Genomic DNA, 22,569 nt, shown 5'->3' on the forward strand with positions numbered 1-22,569 from the left:
TAGCGTTCAAACAACACTCTTCTGGCGCTATCCCGGCGACCATGGGCGACTTCCAACGTTTCCTCAAACAGTATAGAACGCTGACAAGAACATCATGGTGTGACGGGGCCAGACAAGAACTGCTACCAGCCAGAATAATCATAGATTCACATAGCTCATATGCTTCACCTTCAGTCATCGTCAGGAAGATGTAGAGGGCTGTGAGGATGTGCATAGAATACCGAATATTGAACAGCCGAACAATATCTAATCAGTTTTCAACACTGTGCATTGACAATGCTCTGAATGCTCCGAGTGGGAGTTAGTGGTTCTCTGTGCTTAATCTGCGTTCAGGTTACAATCAGATTACTATGCATGAAGAGGACAAGTAGAAAATGGCATTCCTTTGCCCATTGGGATTCTTCCAATTTGAGAGGATGCTACAGGGCATTACAGGCGCTCCAGCCACCTTTCAGAGATTAATGGAAAAGGCTGTTAGAGACATGAACCTTCGACAATTGCTAGTGTACCTTGACGACATCATTGTGTTTGGAAAAACCCTTGAAGAACACAAAGAAAGGCTACTCAAAGTCCTAGGTTGTCATGGAGAGGTTGGATTCAAACCTTTGATGGATAAATGTCAGATCTGTCTCCCGAGGGTCAAATACCTGGGGCACATAGTATCAGTAGATTGTGTCACCCCAGACCCAGACAAAATAAAAGCTGTCAACACCTGGCCAATGCCCACAAATTTGAAAATGCTGCAGTCATTTTGAGATTTTTGTGGTTATTACAGAGGTTCATCCAGAACTATTCCGCAATAGTAAGGCCATTGAAAGGGCTTACCAAGGGCTATACTCCCACTTCAAAGAAGAAGAAGCCAAGCCTAGATGCCAACGAACGTCTCTATGAAAGAGTCAGAGCCATATGGAGAAAGATTGGACATGTCCTGCACCGATGCGTTCCACAAGATTAAGTATTGCCTGACTCATACGCCCGTGTTGGTTTTTGCCAATTCACAAAAGCTATATATCCTGTATGTTGACGTAAGCTTGAAGGGGCTAGGGGCAGTACTGTACCAAGAGCACCCTGAAGGTATGCGCCCAGTTGCCTTTGCAAGCAGTAAGTTAAGTACAGCTGAAAGAAATTACCCTTTACATCAGTTGGAGTTTTTGTCTCTCAAGTGGGCTGTGGTGGACAAATTCCATGACTATTTGTTTGGAGCCAGATTCACAGCGCGTACAGATAACAACCTTTTGATGTATGTGTTATTGCTGCCAAACCCAATGCGGTGGGCATCGTTGGCTCTTTCCCCCGTATGAATTTGACATACAGTACAGACCAGGTCGACACAACATCGATGCTGACCTGTTGTCTAGACAATTGACTAATGTTGAGGATGAAGGCTTGGTCACCATGCCACAGTCTGGGGTCAAGACGACCTGCCAGCGGGTCTGCATTCCAAAATGTGCTTATACCACAGTGGTATATATCACTTAATTAGGTGCTTCCTCAGAGTGCATTCCAGACCTGTATGTGCACCTCACACATGTTGAGTTCAAGTCACTTGAACGGATGTCCAAACAAAGTCTTGGAAGAGTTCAAGTGAACGACGAAGCAATTGGACCAGCTGTCAAGGCCTTAACACATGGACACTGGCGCGAAGCACCGAATAATGCAGAATTAGTAAGATTAAAAAGAGATGTAGGACAGTTGACCATGAAAAATATACTGTTATACAACGTCAGTAAAAAGCCCTCCAAGAGAGGTCGTTAGTCAGCTCATCCTTCCCAAGGAGTTCTGTCAGATAGTCATCCAGGCAGTGCATGATGATCTTTGATACTTTGGACAGAAAAGCACTGTCAACATGCTCCAGACCAGATTTTTTTGGCCCAAAATGTCATTGGAAGTGGAAGAATACATCTGAAACTGTGGTGTGTGCGCCACTCACAAGACTCCTGCACAGAGGGTTGCTCCATTGCACCAGATTGTGAGCCATGGACCCATGTACCTAGTGTGCATGGACTTCCTTTGCATGGAACAAGACTCAAAGGGAATTAGCAATGTCTTAATGGTCACAGATCATTTTACAAGATATGCACAGGCTTTTCCCACCAAAAGCCAAAAGGCTCGAGTTGTGGCAAAGGTCCTCATGGAAAAATATTTTGTACATTATGGACTTCGTGCAAGAATTCATTCAGACCAAGGAAGAGATTTCGAGAGCCAACTGATCAAAGAAATGTTGAACTTTATGGGGATATATGGGGATACGAAAGTTGCGAACCACCCCGTATCATCCACAAGGGGACCCACAGCCAGAGAGGTTCAACAGAACTCTAATCTCCATGCTCAGAACGGTGAGCCAAGAAAAGAAGCGTAACTCAAGTCAACATGTGCCATATCTAGTTCACGCATACAACAGCACAAAGTGCGATTCCACTGGATACTCTCCATACCATCTAATATTCAGTAGGGAGGCAAGACTTCCTGTTGATCTGGGTTTTGGAAAATTGCCCCATGGGATAGAAGATGCATGTGACACTCGCTATGTGTCCAAACTTAAAGCAGATTTGAAACAATCATACAAATTAGCCTGTGATGCTGCTGACAAAAGGCACCAGAGAAACAAACACGTATATGATCGAAGAGTATTTTTTCAGTCTGTAGAGGTGGGCGACAGAGTTCTTCTTCGGAACTTGGGCCTGAGAGGAAAGCACAAGTTAGAAAGCAAGTGGGGTCCTGAACCCTATGTTGTCATTGGTAGACTGCCAAACCTGCCTGTGTTTAAACTCAAATGGGAAGATGTTATAGCAGGGATAAAGACAATCCACAGGGTTCATATTTAGCTGATTGGACAGTTTGTCAGAATGCCACCAGTTAGCCGGAGCCAAGATCCACCTGTCAGACCTAAGACCCGAGCAGACGTCTGTAAGAAACAGAAAAACCTAAATTCAGAGCTCCAGGAGCTCTCTGATTGATCCTTGGATATGGAGTATTTTATCACTCATAGAGCTACCTCGTCACCATCTGCTCAGAGAGTGTTGAATGCTGCTAGGCCAATGGAAAATCATCGGGAATGGCCCTGAATTAGCCAGTGTTCATGCACTTGACCCAGAAATTGTGGAAGTACTTGAGTCAGACGTTGTTAGCAACAATGAAGGAAATACAGATGCTCATCTACCAGAGAATAGACCCTGTCTTTAGATCAGTGGACGAGAATAAAGTGGAATGTGAAGAGGACGCTGAAGTTTCCGATGAGGTAGAAGAATCTAGTTCTGAAGGCTGGGAAGACAGTATGAACACCAGAGCTGAACCTCAACCTAAACGAGCCATTAAGCCAATCATTAAACTCTCATGTGATGAGCCTCGTAGGTCCAGTGACAGACCTTTAACTAAAGTGCATAGGGGTATCGTCATCGAAATCAGAAAACAAAACTCTAGATTTATGCCTTAGAACCATTATGTTAGTGCCACAGACATAGACAATTTAGAGGGGAGGGTGTAACCCGGTTAAAAAATTGCCACAGTCAAAAGTTCAAATAAATAGAGTAGCAATTAAATTATTGATTTTCTTTATATAAGGTCGGGGAATATTTGTTAAAGTGAGTGCTGAATTTGTTTTCTTTTGGAGGGATTTGGATTTAAATGTGTTTTGGTAATTTGGAAAAAGAAATACATTTGTTTGTCATTTTATTGTTTTAACCTGTTTAAGAAGGACAGAAAGTGACATTTTGAGGAGGGGTTGAAGAGACAGCAAAAGAAAGAAGCGGGGAGGAGTGCGAAGGACGACTGGCTAGTTTGAAGAAGAGAAATGTTATCATTTATCAACATTGATCAACGTGTTCTACAAGGACTGTTGACAGTTCAATTGTGATGTGTCGTTTGAGTGGACTACTCAAATCACGTCATAACGTGGTGGAGTTAGCCGCTAATACACAGGCTAAGTGGATGCATAGACTTTGCTAGAACGCTAGCAACAAGCTAACACAATCTAGTGAGGCCTGTGTTGGACCACGAGGAAGACGACAACAACGAGGACGAAAGCTTCGCAATGGATCGGACTGTGAGGGTTTGGATGAGGCTGGACAAATGGACACAACCCTCGACTTTCTTCACTCCTGCCGTTTGAAACACTGCAGGGACATTGGGGTTTGAATTTCTTTTGTTTTGCCGCCTATATTCACATTTGTTTGGGCCCTGAGGTTAGCCGAGCTTAGGTCATGTGTGCATTGTGTACCTACCTGTTATGTGGACTTTGTTTACTTGAATGAGTGTTTGTTTTGTGTACATGTTTGATTTTCCAACCTTTATTTTGTCATTGAATGTTTACATTTTATGTTACATAACCAGGTATTTTTTGACTATCTGCAAGACAGTTATAAAAGTGGGGAGTTTATATGGTAGCTTGTTTTTTTTTAATTAGGATAACGTTAACTCATAAGGGGAAATATTATTTTTGAGAACTTTTGAGCGAAAATAAGTGCACAAGTCAAGAGTAAAGTTGAAATCGAACCTTAGAGTAATTAGCATTAAGTTACTTGATTAGTTTGTAATTTTGTTTGAGGAAAGAACTCAGGTATGTATCCTCCAATCAAAGTATTATACACGAGAGAGGCGCTACACATATACAATGTGGAGCTCTGAGTTGGATGGAACAAAACTTGAAATCAAAAATATTTTATCCAATAAATGAAGATTTTGAAATATATATTTTTGCTAATCACACTGCATAAGGGCCATAAGGGATAAGATCAAATAGCCTTTGTTTTAAACACATTTCTCTTTAGAAATCAAGTATCTGTCGAGCAGCCCTTCATGCTGGAGTAATCCAGAATGAATCTGGAGGTTACCTTGATGTAATGCCAATGGACCGCAGGAAGCAGTACAGAGGCAGTTACCAAAATGGCATCAATTCAGAAAGGTATGAACTGAAGTACCCAACTAAACAGAACTGTACTGTTTTTCTTTCTATATAAAGTGTATTTTATATTCAGTAGAGATCAGTGATTTCATTGCAGAGTAACTATCGATAATTGTTAATTGAATTGATAATTCACTTTTGTGTGAGTCTCTCTGACATTGTTTTCCTGGGCACTGGCAGCCAAATGGAACAGAATTTTTTTCATTACAGTATGGAGTAGTGAGGATAAGTGAAAGAATTTCATAACAATAGATGATATTTATGTTTGGCAACAAAATGATAATAATATCTAAAATATACACTGTGTAATTAAAGGAGGAAAAACCTCTTGTATATATGTTCAGTATGTTCATTTGATAAAAAGAAGCCCTTTTTCTCATTATATTTACATGTTTACATTTTTATGTAAAAATATATATATTGTAGATGTGGAACAATTAATCAATCATTTCAAAAGTGATAAATTAATTGACAACTATTTTGATAATCTATAAATACTTTCAGTGATATCAGTCATCTGCCTCACAGTTCTGAGAATTGGGGTTCAAATTCCGGCTCCGCCAGCATGGGTTTTCTCCGGACACTGCGGATTCTTCCCACATCCCCAAAATATGCACCAATTGGAGACTCTAAATTGCCCCTGGGAATGATTCTGAGTGTGGCTGTTGTCTGTCTCCATGTGCCCTGCGATTGGCTGGCAACCAGTTCAGGGTGTACCCTCGGCTCCTGCCTAATGGCAGCTAGGGTTCGCTCCAGCACTCTTGCGACCTTATGTGGATAAGCAACCTAGAAAATGGATGGATGGTTGGTTTTTAAAGAAAGCGTATGCATGTTTTTGAAACATTAGCAATATTTGAATCCAGCCTAATTTCTGCACCTGCACGTCTGCACAAAAAAACAGCCCCACCTCACTCAACAAAAAGGATGCACTGTGAGCGTACAGGGCAAGATAGGCACCCGTTTTTTTTTTAATATGAGATTTTTTTTTTTTCCCACCTCATGTGCGACCACGGAGATCAAACATTTTTCAAGCATTAATTTGAAATATATTCAACTGCTGGGTCATAGAGACAGTTTTAGTATATGCTCCATGATATATATAAAAAAAAAAAAAATATATATATATATATATATATATATATAATATATATATATATATATATATTTTTTTTTTTTTTTAATGCCGTACTCCTGCTTTAAGTTTACAACAAACTCAAATTGATTTGTCTATGATACTTGTAACTTATGTATACTATACTGTAAAGCTCCAGTATTTTGGGTATTGAGACCTCCATAGAGTAACTCCCTAAAATGAGCTTGGTATAAAACACTGATTTAATTTAAAAAAAAAAAAAAAAACATGTTTTTGTCTTATGAGTGTCTACAAAAAGCCCCTTTGACAGATATTTGTTTAACAGTGTTGTTAATGGTTTCTCTGTATTTGGCTAAGACCACACATTTTCCTCTGATTGGTTGCCTTGTGATTGGTTGCCTCTGTGTGGGGGACCCATTTGTGAAAGCACGTGTTTGTTATTTTGACAACGCAGGTTTGGGAGGGGAGAGGGACTTGAAGATCCTTGCTGGTGATGTAGATAAGCTCAGGAATTTTTAGTGACCTGATTTCAGGCTTCTCGGCAGGAAAACATCCGGAATGCAGGGACTATTTTTATTCATATTTAACATGTTTGCTCATGCACCACAGAGCGAATATTACAGGTATGTTCAAATACTAGAATTTTTTTTTTCTAAAATGTGGCACCTTTTAGTCGTAGTACATCCATCCATCCAATTTCTGTACTGCTTATCCTCACTAGAGTCATGGATGTGCTGGAAGCTATCCCAGCTACAGTGCTGTTCAAAATAATAGCGGTCCAATGTGACTAACCAGATCAATCCACATTTTCAGATTTTTTTTTTTATTGTTACATGTCAAACAAGTTACCAGTAGGTGCTGTAGATTCTCAGAAAACCAACAAGACCCAGCATTCATAATCTACACACTCTTAAGGCTTTGGAATTGGGCAATTTGTTTAAAAGGGGGGTGTTCAAAAAATAGCAGTCTGCCCTTGACTTTACCAACTCAAAACAATTTTGTACCAATTTTTTTGTTTCTAGGAACCATACCTTTGAATCACTAAACTGATATTCAGTTGTATTTTTTTTAATAACAGCTTCACATTTGTGTGGCATGGAGTCAACAAACTTGTGACAACTTTCAGCTGTTACTCTACTCTAAGACTCCTTAACGACATTCCATAATTAATTTACAATTCTTGGTTTTGCTTCACAAACACCATTTTTTAAATAAGTAAATAAATAATAATAATAATAAATATTTATAAATTAAAAATCTATAAATTAAATTATTATTATTACTTACATGTAATTAGTTACTACACTGGTATTTACCCACTATTATTTGTCAGTTAAAATTTTCAATGTCCTCCCATTATGCTCAAATTGATTTGAAAACGGTTAAATATACAATGTCAGGTACAATATTGGGTTTCAAAACACAGTTGTCTAATTTCTATGGTTTTTGCATGCTTTTACAGCTTGCTTAACCCCACGGGAGGAAAAGCCTTCAGAGTGTTTGCTGTCATCTGAAATACAACCGTCAAAAGTATCGAAGGACAACCTCATCACTCAACCTATCCAGCTTTATCTATCATTAACACCTTGGCATAAGATGTTCATGAATGACTGTGAATACTTAGGAGAGGACAAGCAAAACATACTAACACAACACAGAAACCCACCGCTAGGTTTGCATCCAGAAACTTCATGATGTGAGCTAACAGCACAGAATACTGCCTCACTATGTTGCCAGCACAGTTCTTTAAAATGTAATTTATTCACAAAAGGCTAAAAGTGACTACACACATTTTAACTTTGTTCAAAATCCACCATTTCAAAGACCTGCTGTATTTCTAGCTACAATGAAAGTTAATTGTGATTGGAAAATTTATTGAAAGGAGGAAAACCTCCCAATAAGGCGTACTGTATTAGAGACAGAGCTTTTTAAACTATACGGTACATCTGAATTAATTAAGTTTGTCAAACCAGCTTTTTATATTTATTGCACATCAAGTTAAATTGTATATTGAGGATGTCCTCAAAAACACACCAATTCAAAACAAATAAGAGGTATAACTTTACTGGAATATTTTTCACACCTTGTAGAGGTGTGACCAAACAAACGATCTAGTATGTGAATTCAAGCTTCAAAATGGTCAAGAATTGAAATATTCTTTTATCTTTAAGACATTGCGGGAGTGTCACTAAATTCTCTTCAAATTCAGTTTCCCCTGAACTTTCACTAGTCAATTAGATAATTGCCAACTCAAATTAGGGAGAGAATTCAAACGGCCCACATTATGCTGGCTCAAACTGGCTACAGAGATGGAATCTTTCAACTGGCATAACAACCAGTAACCCAGCTCCTTTGAAATCCAGCAGGTCAACGCGCTTCTGTGGCTGCTTAAGATTGCGCCATAACAGGCCGCAGCCGTGTGACAGGGACAGGTCTACCATGATGATTTTTTTTTCCTACGCGGCCAGCATCTGTGAGGCTGACTGCTCTCATGCTATTGGGCTGGAACTCAGGTGAGTACTCTCACCGCTGTCAACCTGGCAAGGGGCCGTGGGGCGGCAAATCTCATCCAGTTCACCGCTGGCTCGCAACGGAGACTGGAGCGAGATTGTGACCCAAATAGCACAAAACACATTAGGGAATATGTACTTCTTCCAGTTGTGACCATAGTTCAATGGCCATTTGCGAGCAGCACAGGTTGCAATGCAATCAGGTTTAAAGGAAGGAAGAATGGGCAATTCCGTGTGTATATACTGTTCTGTTATGTTTATAAAGAAGGGGAGGGGCTCCTTCAACAAAGTCTTCACGCCAGTCTGCTAGTTTTTCAGCCACCCCTTAACTCAGGCCAACTGATATCTTTATTGTTTTTAAGGGAGGGGTCTTCAATGAGTCCATTACGACCAGTTGATTAAGACGGTAGTGTTGGTCTATCGCATGATCGTTTGATAAAAACAGAATAAATAAAATTAATAAATGATTTGACCCTATCATCCATCCCGTGGCTTGATTCAAGTGTGTCCAATACGTCGATTACATCGCACCGATTGACTTACAGTCGATTTGACCTATCCTGACCTTTTGTGACATCATTACATGTGCTCGTAATGGCAGGCTCTAGTGAGCTAGTGAGTTGGCCTCCAACTTATATGTCTTCTAAACTTAAGGGAATAAAAATAAGTATGGGAGCTGGACCAAGTAAAGAGACCAAAACGTACTAAATGAGCTATCAAGAACTAGCGTTAGATGACCCAGTGAAGCTGTCATGCTAGATTTGACAAAGCAACTTTGAAAGGACATCAAGGACTGCAAGTGCTCGTCACTGCAGCTGGATGAGTATCCAGACGGGTGTGAAACTGCCCAGTTGTGTATTTTTATTGAATTCTGATCTCTGTCCTTGAAAACGATAAATAATATCCCGTTTCGGTAGATCAGATCTTAGGGCAAAGGAAAAAAATTGGGGACCCCTGTTTTAAGCTATTTCTCAACAGTTCGGTCCTTAATTATTCACAGTCTTTCCAGCATTTACCTTTACACATGTTTAATGTACTCAGAAAAATACAAAACATTGAGTTTAGTTCAATTTTAAATACAGCTTAGATTGGTACAGCACAGTGATTCTTCTTTGCAGCAGATTTCTCAGCTTATCCAGGTTTGCAGGAAGAGCAGGTACATACTGTATAGCTTGCTCTGTATGAAGTCACAAGTAGTTAGGGGTAGTGACCTTGCAGTTCATTGAATACTGATCGTTTGATCCAGCACGGCCAATCAATCTGGTTAGCAAGTGCTCATTGAGAAATTTCCTGAGAGCGCAAATGTGCGCTAACTTGCTGAATAATCCATCAGCAAGGTAAGTGTATTATATTAAGGTATGAAAAGCCAGAAAAATGAAAAGAAAATAGTGTGGGTAGAAATCTATTGACTCCATCTTCTTAAATATACCTGTATATGTGTATCTGAATTGGTTGATTTTATATCAGGTCTTTAAATAAGGGTGTGTTTTTGTGGAAATTCTGGATATAAATACTGCATGTGTCAATAAACTATTAGCTATTGAAGGGAAGAGACAATACATTCATTTGAATCATTCATTTCTGTTGACAATATCCCAGTTACAAAACCTTAAGTATTAAATATCTGTATACGTTTGTACGTAATGCATTGTTTACTGCATCAAAATATTGTAAATAGTAATGATACATTAACCCAATGGGGTATGAGTGATTGCTTTTGCATTCATCATTCGTTCTTTTAAAATGTTGCCATTTAGATACAGTAACCATTACATTTGGAGAAAACCATACATACACATGGAATGAGTACTTCTGTTTTTGGCTTCATAATATACATTGTTGATACCTTCTTTGCATAGTAACTATATTTGTATTGCTTTTTATAGCTTTTATTTCACACACACACACACTGTGATTTTGCAAATTCTCCCACTTTGAAATCATGGAGGGGTCTGAGATTTTAATTTTGGGTGAATGTCCACTGTGGGACATAATTTAAAAAAAAAAATCTGGAAATCAGTTTTTAAATAATTTATTTGTATGCTACTGATGCAAATATGTATTTGAATAGTGGAGCAGCTGTAAAGTGTTCCGAGGTCCTGGGTTCAATCCCGGACCAGTCTGTATGGAGTTTGCATGTTCTCCCCGTGCCTGCTTGGGTTTTCTCCAGGCACTCCAGTTTCCTCCCACATCCTAAAAACATGCAACATTAATTGGACACTCTAAATTGCCTATAGGTGTGATTGTGAGTCTGGCTGTTTGTCTTTATGTACCCTGTGATTGGCTGGCAACCAGTTGATGGTGTACCCTGGCTCCTGCCCGTTGACAGCTGGGATAGGCTCCAGCACTCCCTGTGACCCTTGTGAGGACAAGCGGCTAAGAAAATGGATGGATGGATGGATGGATGGATGAAAATCAATGTTAATGGTACAGTCTTTGTTTGAAATTCTCTCTTATTATGTGACGTCACATGACTAAGAAAGCGTAACCGCAATTGGCTCGGTGTTTGTTTCTGACCTGAAGTAACCCTGCCTGGTGGCACGGACAGTGAATTTTAGACAGCAAATTGTAGCCAGTTGAATTTCAGACAGCGAATTGTAGGCGCTTAGCAACTGCCCTGTTGCCCTTTCCAAGCCTTGTGGAATGCTATAATTTTGTCTCTTGTGTCTTTGGACAGCTCTTTGGTCTGAGCAATCCTCAAAATGTTGAAGACTGACTGATTTTCTGTGGTTGTCAGGTGTCTTTATGCAGCTAACGATCTCAAACAGGTGCATCTAATTTAGAATCATAAGTGGAGTACAGCTTCACTAATTGCAGGCAGACTAACGAATTTTTGCTGATTGGCAGGTGTTCAAATACTCATTTGCAGCAGTAACATCCAAATATATATTTTTTAAATTATACATTCTGATTTCCGTATTTGTTTTTTTTTAGATTGTTTCTCACTGTCAACATGCACCTAAGGTGAAAATTTCATCACCCTCCATGATTTCAAAGTGGGAGAACTTGCAAAATCGCACAGTGTTCAATTACTTGCATGATAGAACTGCAGTAAAATAAAATTAAAAACTAAAAGCTGGTGTTTTTCCTCTGCAGCAAAGTTGTTCAGATGTGGTTCTGTGGACCTCAACCCAGGTCATATGTTTATGTTTGTTTGTGGGGGAAATTGTAGAAGACAAACAATTTTTTTAATAATAATAATTAACAAATGTAAATGGTACAAATGTAAATATATTCATTGTACTAAGTGTATACACACCTGTGGAAATAGAGTGGATTGCAAAATGATCAGTTTCTGAGATTTCAGATGTTTGTGTAAAATCAATATTTTTGATTTCTCTAAACCACTGACAACATGACTCCCAAATTCTAAATACAAACCTTTTCATTTCAGGCAGGGGTGTCAAACATCAAGCCCTCGGGTAAAAACTGGCCTGTCGGGTGGTAAAATCTAGGCAGTATCAATTTGAGTGAAAAAAACAAGATATTGTGGTGGTGGGGTCGAAGATTAATTTGTAGAATTTTTATGCTCATTTAGAAAATGCAGTGGTAATGCTTCACAGGTCTTCAGAAATTGATTTCATTTTAAAATGCAAGATTGTGGTTTTCAGATTCAAATACCTTTGATCTAGTTTTGTGTTTTAAAATATCATTGCATCTCAACATTTTGTAAAAACTCTTAAAACGTTTAATTAACTCCTGAAAAGATTATATTTATTAGATTGTATCCATACAAACCATGCCCTGACAAAGGTTCTGTATTGTTTGGAACGCAAAATGTGACTAAAAATATTTTTGAAGTAATTTATTTATTTGTGATGAACTAATTGTAATTAATAAATTATATAATAGTATGATCCCAAATATATACATCAGGGAATTTTCACCGACAATGTTAACACTGGAAAAAAATTGAAATTGGAAATGACCCTTTACCTAAATGTTCCATAACATAAGCAATCCTGGAATTTAGGTGATACCAAGAGGGCTTGGGCCAGCTCTCCTGCAGAAGAATGGCAAGCATTGCAGTGTCAAAATTCACAGGGGTATGTTGCAAAGGTGGTCATTGGTACAAGACTCCTGAAAACAGCTCTGCTCGTTTCTGGGCAACAGCCAGCCTTTCAGACATGAAACAGTCAGTCAGAAATGAACATGCAGCTATTGAGAGAGACCTGGTTTATCTATTCATTTTTCAGATTTGTATTTTCTGACTATTCTGTAATGGAGGGAAAGCTTGTAAACTGAAAGCCCCTAATTTATATTACAATAAACAACTTCAAAGTTCACACCGCTGTCCTGGATGATATTAAGAGAGACATGAAGATATTGCCTGCGATTGGCTGGCAACCAGTTGAGGGTCTATGCTGGCTCCTGCCCGAAGAAAGCTAGGATAGGGTACGGCATTCCCGCGACCCTTGTGAGGATAAGTGCAAAGGACGATGAAAATATTGCATGTGGCTCGACAAATCAAGTAGGACATCAATTATGCAAAAAAGTATAAAATATGTACATTAGTTGTTTTTTATAGTGTTGTTTTTGGTAAATAATTTCAAATGATGTAATTCTGCCGGCACGGTGGAGAAATTGTTGAGAGATGTTGGCCTCACAGTTGTGAGGACCAGGGTTCAAATCCCAGCCCCACCTGTGTTGTGTTTTCACGTTCTGCCTGTGCCTGTGTGGGTTTTTGTCCAGGGACTCCGGTTTCCTCCCACATCCCAAAAACATGCATTCATTAGAGACACTAAATTGAGTCAGAAATATATTGTTTATGATGAAGGGAGGGTTTTTTGTATAGGCTTAAACAGAAATGTGATACATTTCATCTTGTGGTCAACTTAAACATGTTGACCAGCACATACACTGAAATAGTTGTTTGTAACCTATTGATTGAAAATGCCAAACAACGTCTGCAGGAATATATTTTCAGGAACCTAGGTCCCCTGCTTGGATTTCTGGGAATCTTGACAAAGAACTCAACTCCTTGACCTTCATTTATTTGAACTTAAAACAACATAACCTGACATATTTGAAGGGGCCCCAAATGAGTTTGTGAGCCACACTACTCGGCAACCCACTACATGATTTGACTACGTCAGTAAATCTATGTCAGGACTAAAGCCTTCAAATACTTGACCTCAAACCAAAAGTAACTATATTTTATAATCATAGCCTAACCTGTCAACTCACGATCTCTTAAACATTGGTTGTTACAGGCCTGGAGCACTCAACCCACAAGATAAAAATGCATTGAAATCTAAGGCGTCTTTTCATAGCCTTTGCGTGTATAGTCCTGCCTGTTATTTTTTGTGAGTTTAACAACATACTCCTGTGTTTCCAGTTATAGCTTTAAAACTTTTTTGATTGTGTGTGTGTGTGTGGTGTGTGTGTGTGTGTGTGTGTGTGTGTGTGTGTGTCAAAGCAAAATAGCAATTACAGTTGTGTGGGGATATGTTTGAAATTTGAGCACAGCTGGACATGCCTGACACACACCAAAAGGGTGTGTGTGTGTGTGGGTGCACTTTATTGTGGACAAATGTGTAGTTCTGAATGTGTCTGGTATGTGTAACTTTGAGGCACTGTCTAAATATGAATTGTACAATCCTTCTCACACTTCATAACTGGGTCCAAAAGTGGTTAACTCCTGGGTGGACACACACCATGCATGTGAATTTTCTGTGGAGGAGTATTTTTTGTGTCTGTATCTGTTTACACACACATATCCATTCATCTAGTTGAGCATGTGGTTAAACAACCTCTCCTCAGGCTTACACCACTCAGAGATTTAGACAAGGTTTTTTGTTGTTGTTTTTTTTTTTTTTTTTACATAGTTAGCAGCTGTGTTTTGGTTGTGAAACATGGTAATCATTCCCCACTGCTGGGTTTTCTATGAGAGGAAATCTATTCTTAACCATTTCAGTTTGCTTTCTGATGGCATGAATAAGTGCAACCCCACTAACCCTACTCAAATGTCATAAAATGCTCTTCAAACTCTCCAAGGTCCATTTGACTGCTTTCTTTACCACGTTAGACTGTTGGTTTTTTTCAGTTTACGACAGAGTTGTGTTTCTGTTGTGCATGTCAGGGCAGTCAAAAACTGAGGACCTGTATCCTAAATAATACAATGTTCTTCAAAGTTTCATTCAAGAATCTTTTAATCATCCATCCATTATCTACAAGGTTTATCTTCACTAGGGTCACAGGCATACTAGAGCCTATCTCAGTTAACTGCGGGCGAGAGGCAGAAGAAACCCTGAATTGATTCGCAGGTCACATATAAACCAACCATTCATACTCCCATTCGCACCTAATGGCAATTTAGTCTTCAATTAACTGCACATTATTGTTTTGCAGTGTGGGAGACAACTGGAGAACCAAGCGATAACCCACAGGGGCACAGGGAGAACATAAAATGCCACACTGGAAAGGTTGAAATTCAACCCAGATCTGCAGAACTTCGAGGCAGATGTCTTAACCTGTTGCAGACTGTACTGCCATCTTTTAATAAAAACTACTGAACTAATAGATTAGTGCAATAGCAATTTAAATCATATTTTAAAAGCAGCGATCAATAACATACCGCTGCTATAACTCAAATGGGATGGACTGGAAGATGTTTCCTTTCATTCATTCTAAAGCCCTCAAAAGCCAGAAAAACTTTGATTTGCTTTGTCCTCACTTTCCATTTCCTTCTACTTAGCAGTGGCAGATAAGATTAGAAATAATCTTTCCTCTAACAATATACATGAATGTTTTTAACTCAAAGGTGTTTTGAATACACCGTCTTTTGAAGCTTCATCAAAACTTTATAACTCCTGTGTTTTAAAGACACACTAACACTGATCCAAACTTCAAGTCATGGGCTTGGCAAGTCTGGCGTAATCCTGTTTTGTTGGTAACAACATACAGAACACCGGTGCCAGGAGAGTGTGGGAGAGGATAACTACAACCCACAGACTCACAAAATTCACAAACTGTCCTTACCCTCCCACAGTCTCCCTGTCCTCTTGTCCTACTCATTACAGATTTGCCATCAAAATTTTCCACATTTTCTAAAAATAGTAACCAGACAACTGGCCAAGCAGCCCTGGTGTACTTCTCCCGCTTACAGTACACTAAATATAGACACCAATTAGGGGACTATTTTTCATATTAATGTCAGTACACTGTAGAAAACGGTATGATTTTGTGTATTAATTCATTGATTGATTAACCCTGTAATGTATTTTTGTAGAAAGGAGAGAAAGATTTGACAGAAAAATAAATTCACCAGAAAAACATCATACATATCATATAAAATTAAGATTGATTAAGGATAGAGATGGAAATGTGTTGACTGGTGCCGGTAGTGTACTAAATAGATGGAAAGAATACTTTGAGAAGTTGATGAATGAAGAAAATGAGAGAGAAGGAAGAGTTGAAGAGGCAAGAGTGAAGGACCAGGAAGTGGAAATGATTACTAAGGGGGAAGTCAGAAAGGCACTACAAAGGATGAAAAATGGGAAGGCAGTTGGTCCTGATGACATACCGGCAGAGGTATGGAAGCAATTTGGAGAGATGGCTGTGGAGTTTTTGACCAACTTATTCAACAGAATACTAGCGGGCGAAAAGATGCCTGAAGAATGGAGGAAAAGTGTTCTAGTTCCCATTTTTAAGAACAAAGGGGATGTTCAGAGCTGTGGGAACTATAGAGGAATAAAGTTGATGAGCCACACAATGAAGTTATGGGAAAGAGTAGTGGAGGCTAGACTCAAGACAGAAGTAAGTATCTGCGAGCAACAGTATGGTTTCATGCCTAGAAAGAGTACCACAGATGCATTATTTGCCTCGAGGATGCTCGTGGAAAAGTACAGAGAAGGTCAGAAGGAGATACATTCTGTCTTTGTGGATCTAGAGAAAGCCTATGACAGAGTATCAAGAGAGGAACTGTGGTACTGCATGCGTAAGTCTGGTGTGGCAGAGAAGTATGTTAAAATAGTACAGGACATGTATGATGGCAGCAGAACAATGGTGAGGTGTGCCTTAGGTGTGACAGAGGAATTTAAGGTGGAGGTGGGACTGCATCAGGGATCAGCTCTGAGCCCCTTCCTGTTTGCAGTGGTAATGGATAGGCTGACAGATGAGGTTAGACTGGAATCCCCTTGGACCATGATGTTCGCAGATGATATTGTGATATGCAGTGAAAGCAGGGAGCATGCAGAGGAACAATTAGAAAGATGGAGACATGCACTGGAAAGGAGAGGAATGAAGATTAGCCGAAGTAAAACAGAATATATGTGCGTGAATGAGAGAAGTGGAGGGGGAAGAGTGAGGCTACAGGGAGAAGAGATAGCGAGGGTGGACGACTTCAAATACTTGGGGTCAACAATCCAGAGCAATGGAGAGTGTGGTCAGGAAGTGAAGAAACGGGTCCAAGCAGGTTGGAACAGCTGGCGAAAGGTGTCTGGTGTGTTATGTGACAGAAGAGTGTCTGCTAGGATGAAGGGCAAAGTTTACAAAACAGTGGTGAGGCCGGCCATGATGTACGGATTAGAGACGGTGGCACTGAAGAAACAACAGGAAGCAGAACTGGAGGTGGCAGAAATGAAGATGTTGAGGTTCTCGCTCGGAGTGACCAGGTTGGATAGGATTAGAAATGAGCTCATTAGAGGGACAGCCAAAGCTGGATGTTTTGGAGACAAGATTCGAGAGAGCAGACTTCGATGGTTTGGACATGTTCAGAGGCGAGAGAGTGAGTATATTGGTAGAAGGATGCTGAGGATGGAGCTCCCAGGCAAAAGAGCGAGAGGAAGACCAAAGAGAAGGTTTATGGATGTGGTGAGGGAAGACATGAGGGCAGTTGGGGTTAGAGAGGAAGATGCAGGAGATAGGCTAAGATGGCAAAAGATGACACGCTGTGGAGACCCCTAACGGGACAAGCCGAAAGGAAAAGAAGAAGAAGAAGATCATATAAAAAAAATCATTAAGTGATTGATTTAATCTAATAAACTTTATCAACTGACTTGTTGTGTGACATTTGTTTTGATGGTTTGTACTTTCTTCCCATGGGCTCACCCCCTGTGGGATGATCCAAGAGGGTCGGCTATAGTCTAAACTGGGAGGTAGCCGAAGTCGGGAAATTTGGCAGTCCAATCCCCAGCTACATAAGATTGCTTTTGGGATTTGAAATGTCACTTCTTTGGGAGGGAAAGAGCCTGGACTGATGTGCAAGGTCTAGAAATTCCAACTGGTCATAGTTGGACTTGCCTCGACAGACAGCCTGGGCTCTGGTACCAGTCTTCTCCGGTTGCACTAATTTCCACTCTGGAGTGGGCCACGGTGAAAGGCACTGAAAAAGTGTGGCTGTGATTGGTCCAAGTCTTGTTGCTTGTACATTGGGGTTCCCCCTAGTAGAGAGGTGAGTAGAATCCTTTACCTTCAATTGGTGGGACGTCTAACTGTTGGCTGCACCGCTGCACCAAACAGCAGCTTAGTGTACCGACCCTTCTTGGAGTTCTTGGAGGGATTACTGGAGATCGTGCCTGGTGAGGACTCCCTTGTTCTGCTGGGGTACTTCAACACTCAATTGGGCAATAACAGATAAAACATGAAATGGGGTGATTGCGAAGAACAGTTCCCCCCTCCCCCAGTCAGAACCCAAGTGGTGTTCTGTTATTGGAATTCTGTGATCATCACGCATTGTCCAGATCAGACTTAAAGGTTATGTATGTGTACTTGGACCTAGGAGACCCTAGGATGCAGCACAATGATCAACTTTGTGGTCGTGTCATCGGACTTGTGGCCATCTTGGACAGTCTGGTTAAAAGATGGGTGGAGCTCTCAACCAATCACCACCTGGTGATGAGTTTGCTACAATCGTGAGAGAAGATGCCAATCCAATCTAGCAGATCCACACATTATGAGGGTTTGCAAGGAACGTCCGGCAGAGTCCCCTGTCAGAGGGAATTTCAGCTCCCACCTCCTGCAGAACTTCACCCACATTCAAGTACTATTTTCCAACCCTCTGGTCTACTGGTGAGCAATGAAAACTGTAGCAGTAAAGTTGTTGGTGCCTGTCATTGCGGCTATCCCCAAACCTGTTGGTGGACACCAATGGTAAGGGATGCTGTGAAGCCAAAAAAGGAGTCCGATCAGGATCTTTTGGCCCGGGGGATACTAGAGGCACGTAATGGGTGACAGTTAGACAAGCAAAATATTTCTTTTGTGGTCGCTGAAGTATAAACCCAGGAATGGGAGCTTTTCAGTGAGGCCATGGGAAACTACTTCCAGGTTTCAAGGAAATTCTGGTCCACCATCTTGCATCTCAGGAGGGGTAAGCAGTGTACCATAAACAATGAGTACAGGATGGGGTGTTGCTGCCCGAGCTTGGGATGTTGTGAGTCGGTGGGCCGAATACTTGAAAGACTTCAATTGCTTACACACCTTCCAAAGAGGCACCAGAGTCTGGGGACTGTGAAGCAGGCTCCCCGGGTTTGAGGTCACCAATGTAGCAGTAGCAGAGTCCGTGGGGTGGATGAGGTCCGCCTGGAATTTTTCAAAAAAGGTTGTGGGGCTCTCCTGGCTGTCACGCCTCTACGAACATCACATGGAGATCAAAGACACTGACTCTAGCTTGGCTGACAAGGGTGGTGTTCCCCCCATTTAAGAACGAGTAACAGAGGGTGTGGTGCAGCTACAGAGGGATCAGCCTCCCCATTTCAGATTCAGGAGGAGCAGTGAAGTTTACATCCTGGCTGTTGAACAGTTGAACAACCTCAAATGTGTTTGGGAGTGCAAGGCTCTGATGGCTTAAATCAAGCCAAGTGAAGGCCCAGGTTAGGTAGCTCAGGGATCTGGTTAGAATGTCACCCAGACACCTCCCTGGTGAGGTGTTCCGGGCACGTCCCACAGGTAGAAGAGAGACTACATCTTTCAGCTGGCCTGGGAATGCCCCGGCCTCCCCCAAGAAGAACTGGACCAAGTGACAGGGGAGAGGGACATCTGAGCTTCCCTGCTTAAGCTACTGCCCAAGCTACCCAATCTTGGAGAAGCAGACGTAAATCCATGGATGGATGAATGGATACTGTTCCCATTGCAAATAATTAATTGCAGAACTAACCCATCCATCATTTCCATTTATTAGGGTCAGAGTTTTTCCCAAGGTACAGTGAAGAAAGTAAGTATTTCAACACCCTGCTAAATTGCAAGTTCTCCCACTTAGAAATCATGGAGGTGTCTGAAATTTTCATCGTAGGTGCATGTCCACTGTGAGAGAGATAAAAAGAAAAATCCAGAAATCACAACATGTGATTTTTTAAAAATTTATTTGTGTGATACGGCTGCAAATAAGTATTTGAACACCTGTCTATCAGCTAGAATTCTGACCATCAAAGACCTGTTAGCCCGCCTTTAAAAGTCCACCTCTACTCCATGTATTATCCTGAATTAGATGCACCTGTGTGAGGTTGTTAGCGCCATAAAGAGACTTGTCCACCCCATACAATCAGAAAGACTAAAACTTGTGACATTGCCAAGACCAAAGAGCTGTCCAAAGACACCAGAGACAAAATTGTACAACTCCACACGACTGGAAAGGGCTACGGAGAAATTACCGAGCAGCTTGGTGAAAAAAGGTCCACAAAAATCATTAGAAAATGGAAGAAGCTAAACATGACCGTCATTCTCAACCGGAGTGGAGCCCCATGCAAGATATCACCTCGTGGGGTCTCAATGATCCTTAGAAAGATGAGAAATCAGCCCAAGACTACACGACAGGGCTTGGTCAATGACCTGGAAAGAGCTGGGACCACCGTCTTCAAGGTGACTGTTGGTAGTACACTAAGACGTGATGGTTTGAAATCATGCATGGCACAGAAGGTTCCCCTACTTAAACCAGAACATGTCAAAGCCCATCTTAAGTTTGCCAATGACCATTTGGATGATACAGAGGAGTCATGGGAGAAGGTTTTGTGGTCAGATGAGACAAAAAGGGAACTTTTTGGTCATAATTCCACGAACAGTATTTGGAGGAAGACGAATGATGAGTTCCATCCCAAGAACACCATCCCTAATGTGAAGGATGGGGGTGGTAGCGTCATGCTTTGGGGGTGTTTTTCTGCACATTGGACAGGACGACTGGACTGTATTAAAGAGATGACCACAGCCATGTATTGTGAGATTTTGGGGAACAACCTCTTTCCCTCAGTCAGAGCATTGAAGGTCGGTCGTGGCTGGGTCTTTCAACATGACAATGACCCGAAGCACACAGCCAGGAAAGCCAAGGAGTGGGTCCACAAGAAGCATATCAAGATTCTGGCATGGCCTAGCCAGTCTCCAGACCTAAACCCAATAGAAAATATTTGGCAGGAGCTGAAACTCCGTGTTTCTCAGTGACAACCCAGAAACCTGTCTGATCTAGAGAAGATCTGCGTGGAGGAGTGGACCAAAATCCCTCCTACAGTGTGTGCAAACCTAGTGCACACAACTATAGGGAATGTTTGACCTCTGTAATTGCAAACAAAGGCGACTGTACCAAATATTGTTTTTCTCAGGTGTTTAAATGCTTATTTGCAGCTGTATCGCACAAATCATTTAAAAAAAAATAAATAAATCATACCTTGTGATTTCTGGAATTTTCATTTTAGATTATTTCTCACACTGGACATGCATCTACGATGGAAATTTCAGACCCCTCCATGATTTCTAAGTGGGAGAAGTTGTAATATAGCAGGGTGTTCAAATGCTTATTTTCTTCACTGTAACTTTGAGCAAGAGATGAGGTAAATACACCCTAAACTGGTTGCCAGTCAATTGTAGGGCACATATCCAAATCACCATTCACACTCACATATACACGTATTGGCCATTTATAGTCTTCAGTTAAATTAAGATGATTGTTTTTGTAATGCGGGAGAACACGCAAACTCCACATGGGAAAGTCTGAGCTGCGATCTGAGCAACCAACCTCAGAGCAGTGAGGCAGATATGCTAAACTCTATTATGCTGCCTTAAACATAACCTTATCAATGTAGTAGTTAGTACTACGACCACGAAATGGCAAGTGTCAAAGGTGAACCTATGACATATAAAAATGTAGATGTAAATGCTATGTATGAAACCTTGTAAAATATTTGATTTTTAATTGCGGTTTACCTTGTTTATTTCAAATGAAAACATATTTGGGACATATCAAGAGAGAACCCTGCGACACCAGGACAAATCCCTTTTTCCAATAATTACAAACATATCACTCATTCACTCCACTGACAGACGTGAACGTGCCCCCAACTTGACATAATATTGTGGTGGCACAGCACCGTGCAAGCAGTTGTAATTTATCCTGTTTGATGACACAAGAGGTTGGCCAAACCGAACCCCACAGTGTGTTTGCGCAGCTACCTGGTTTGGGAGAGGAGTCTGTAAACGGCTAAGAAGTCTACAAATAGAATTCGGCTTCTAAACAAGATGGTCTAGAGGGAAGGCAATCTGTTCCCAGCGTGCGTCAGCACTGACCTTTCTTATGTTTGCTGAAGGGATTTTCATTTTACCTTCTTCTAATTTTCTCTTCCGATGCTTGAGTGACACTGTCTTTGTAGCTCTATTCATAGATTAATTCCAAATGTTTTTATTGCAACGTTTTTATACTATGGTCAAGTACAACAAACGGGCATGCAGACTTGTTCAGTCTGTAACCCTCTGAATTCAGTTGACAGTAATCCCATTGGTTGACACTTCTACCAGATCTGATACAGTATTATTTGAAACATTATTGACTTGGAATTGTTATTACTGTCCAAAACCTTCCCCCTTTCATTCAAATAACCTTTCTTCCTGTGTGTGAGCGCACGGATGCATCAGTTTTCATTCATGTCACATCCCTGACGCACCAACAGCACCATCTACTGACAGTGCATAGGAGGAATGAAGTATATTTTAATCATATCCAGTACCAATAATTAAATATTTAATCGAGTCTAAAATCTAAAGAGGAATTAAATCTGAAACAGTTTTAACAAATGTAATTTTTCCAAAAAGTAGTTCCTTTTTATGCTACATTCCAACCAAAGCTGAGTAAACGCATTTCCATTTTC

The 22,569-nt window shown here is 40.7% G+C and overlaps 2 protein-coding genes across 2 annotated transcripts in view; both read left to right on the forward strand.

Annotated features, from left to right (window-relative positions):
* The window catches only part of LOC133511459 (cysteine-rich secretory protein LCCL domain-containing 1-like), a 51,926-nt gene extending 39,305 nt beyond the window's left edge, over positions 1–12,621 (forward strand). The window contains exons 14-15 of the mRNA XM_061840396.1: positions 4,767–4,900; positions 7,456–12,621. Of these exons, the coding sequence (XP_061696380.1) occupies positions 4,767–4,900; positions 7,456–7,507 (186 nt within the window). The 3' untranslated portion in view covers positions 7,508–12,621. The remainder of the gene's footprint in view (positions 1–4,766; positions 4,901–7,455) is intronic.
* The window catches only part of LOC133511458 (solute carrier family 12 member 7-like), a 76,357-nt gene that overhangs the window by 4,156 nt on the left and 49,632 nt on the right, over positions 1–22,569 (forward strand). The window contains exon 2 of the mRNA XM_061840394.1: positions 4,767–4,900. Coding sequence (XP_061696378.1) covers positions 4,882–4,900 — 19 coding nt within the window. The 5' untranslated portion in view covers positions 4,767–4,881. The remainder of the gene's footprint in view (positions 1–4,766; positions 4,901–22,569) is intronic.

This window comes from Syngnathoides biaculeatus, chromosome 13, assembly GCF_019802595.1.
Source record: "Syngnathoides biaculeatus isolate LvHL_M chromosome 13, ASM1980259v1, whole genome shotgun sequence".
Classification (NCBI taxonomy): Eukaryota; Metazoa; Chordata; class Actinopteri; order Syngnathiformes; family Syngnathidae; genus Syngnathoides; species Syngnathoides biaculeatus.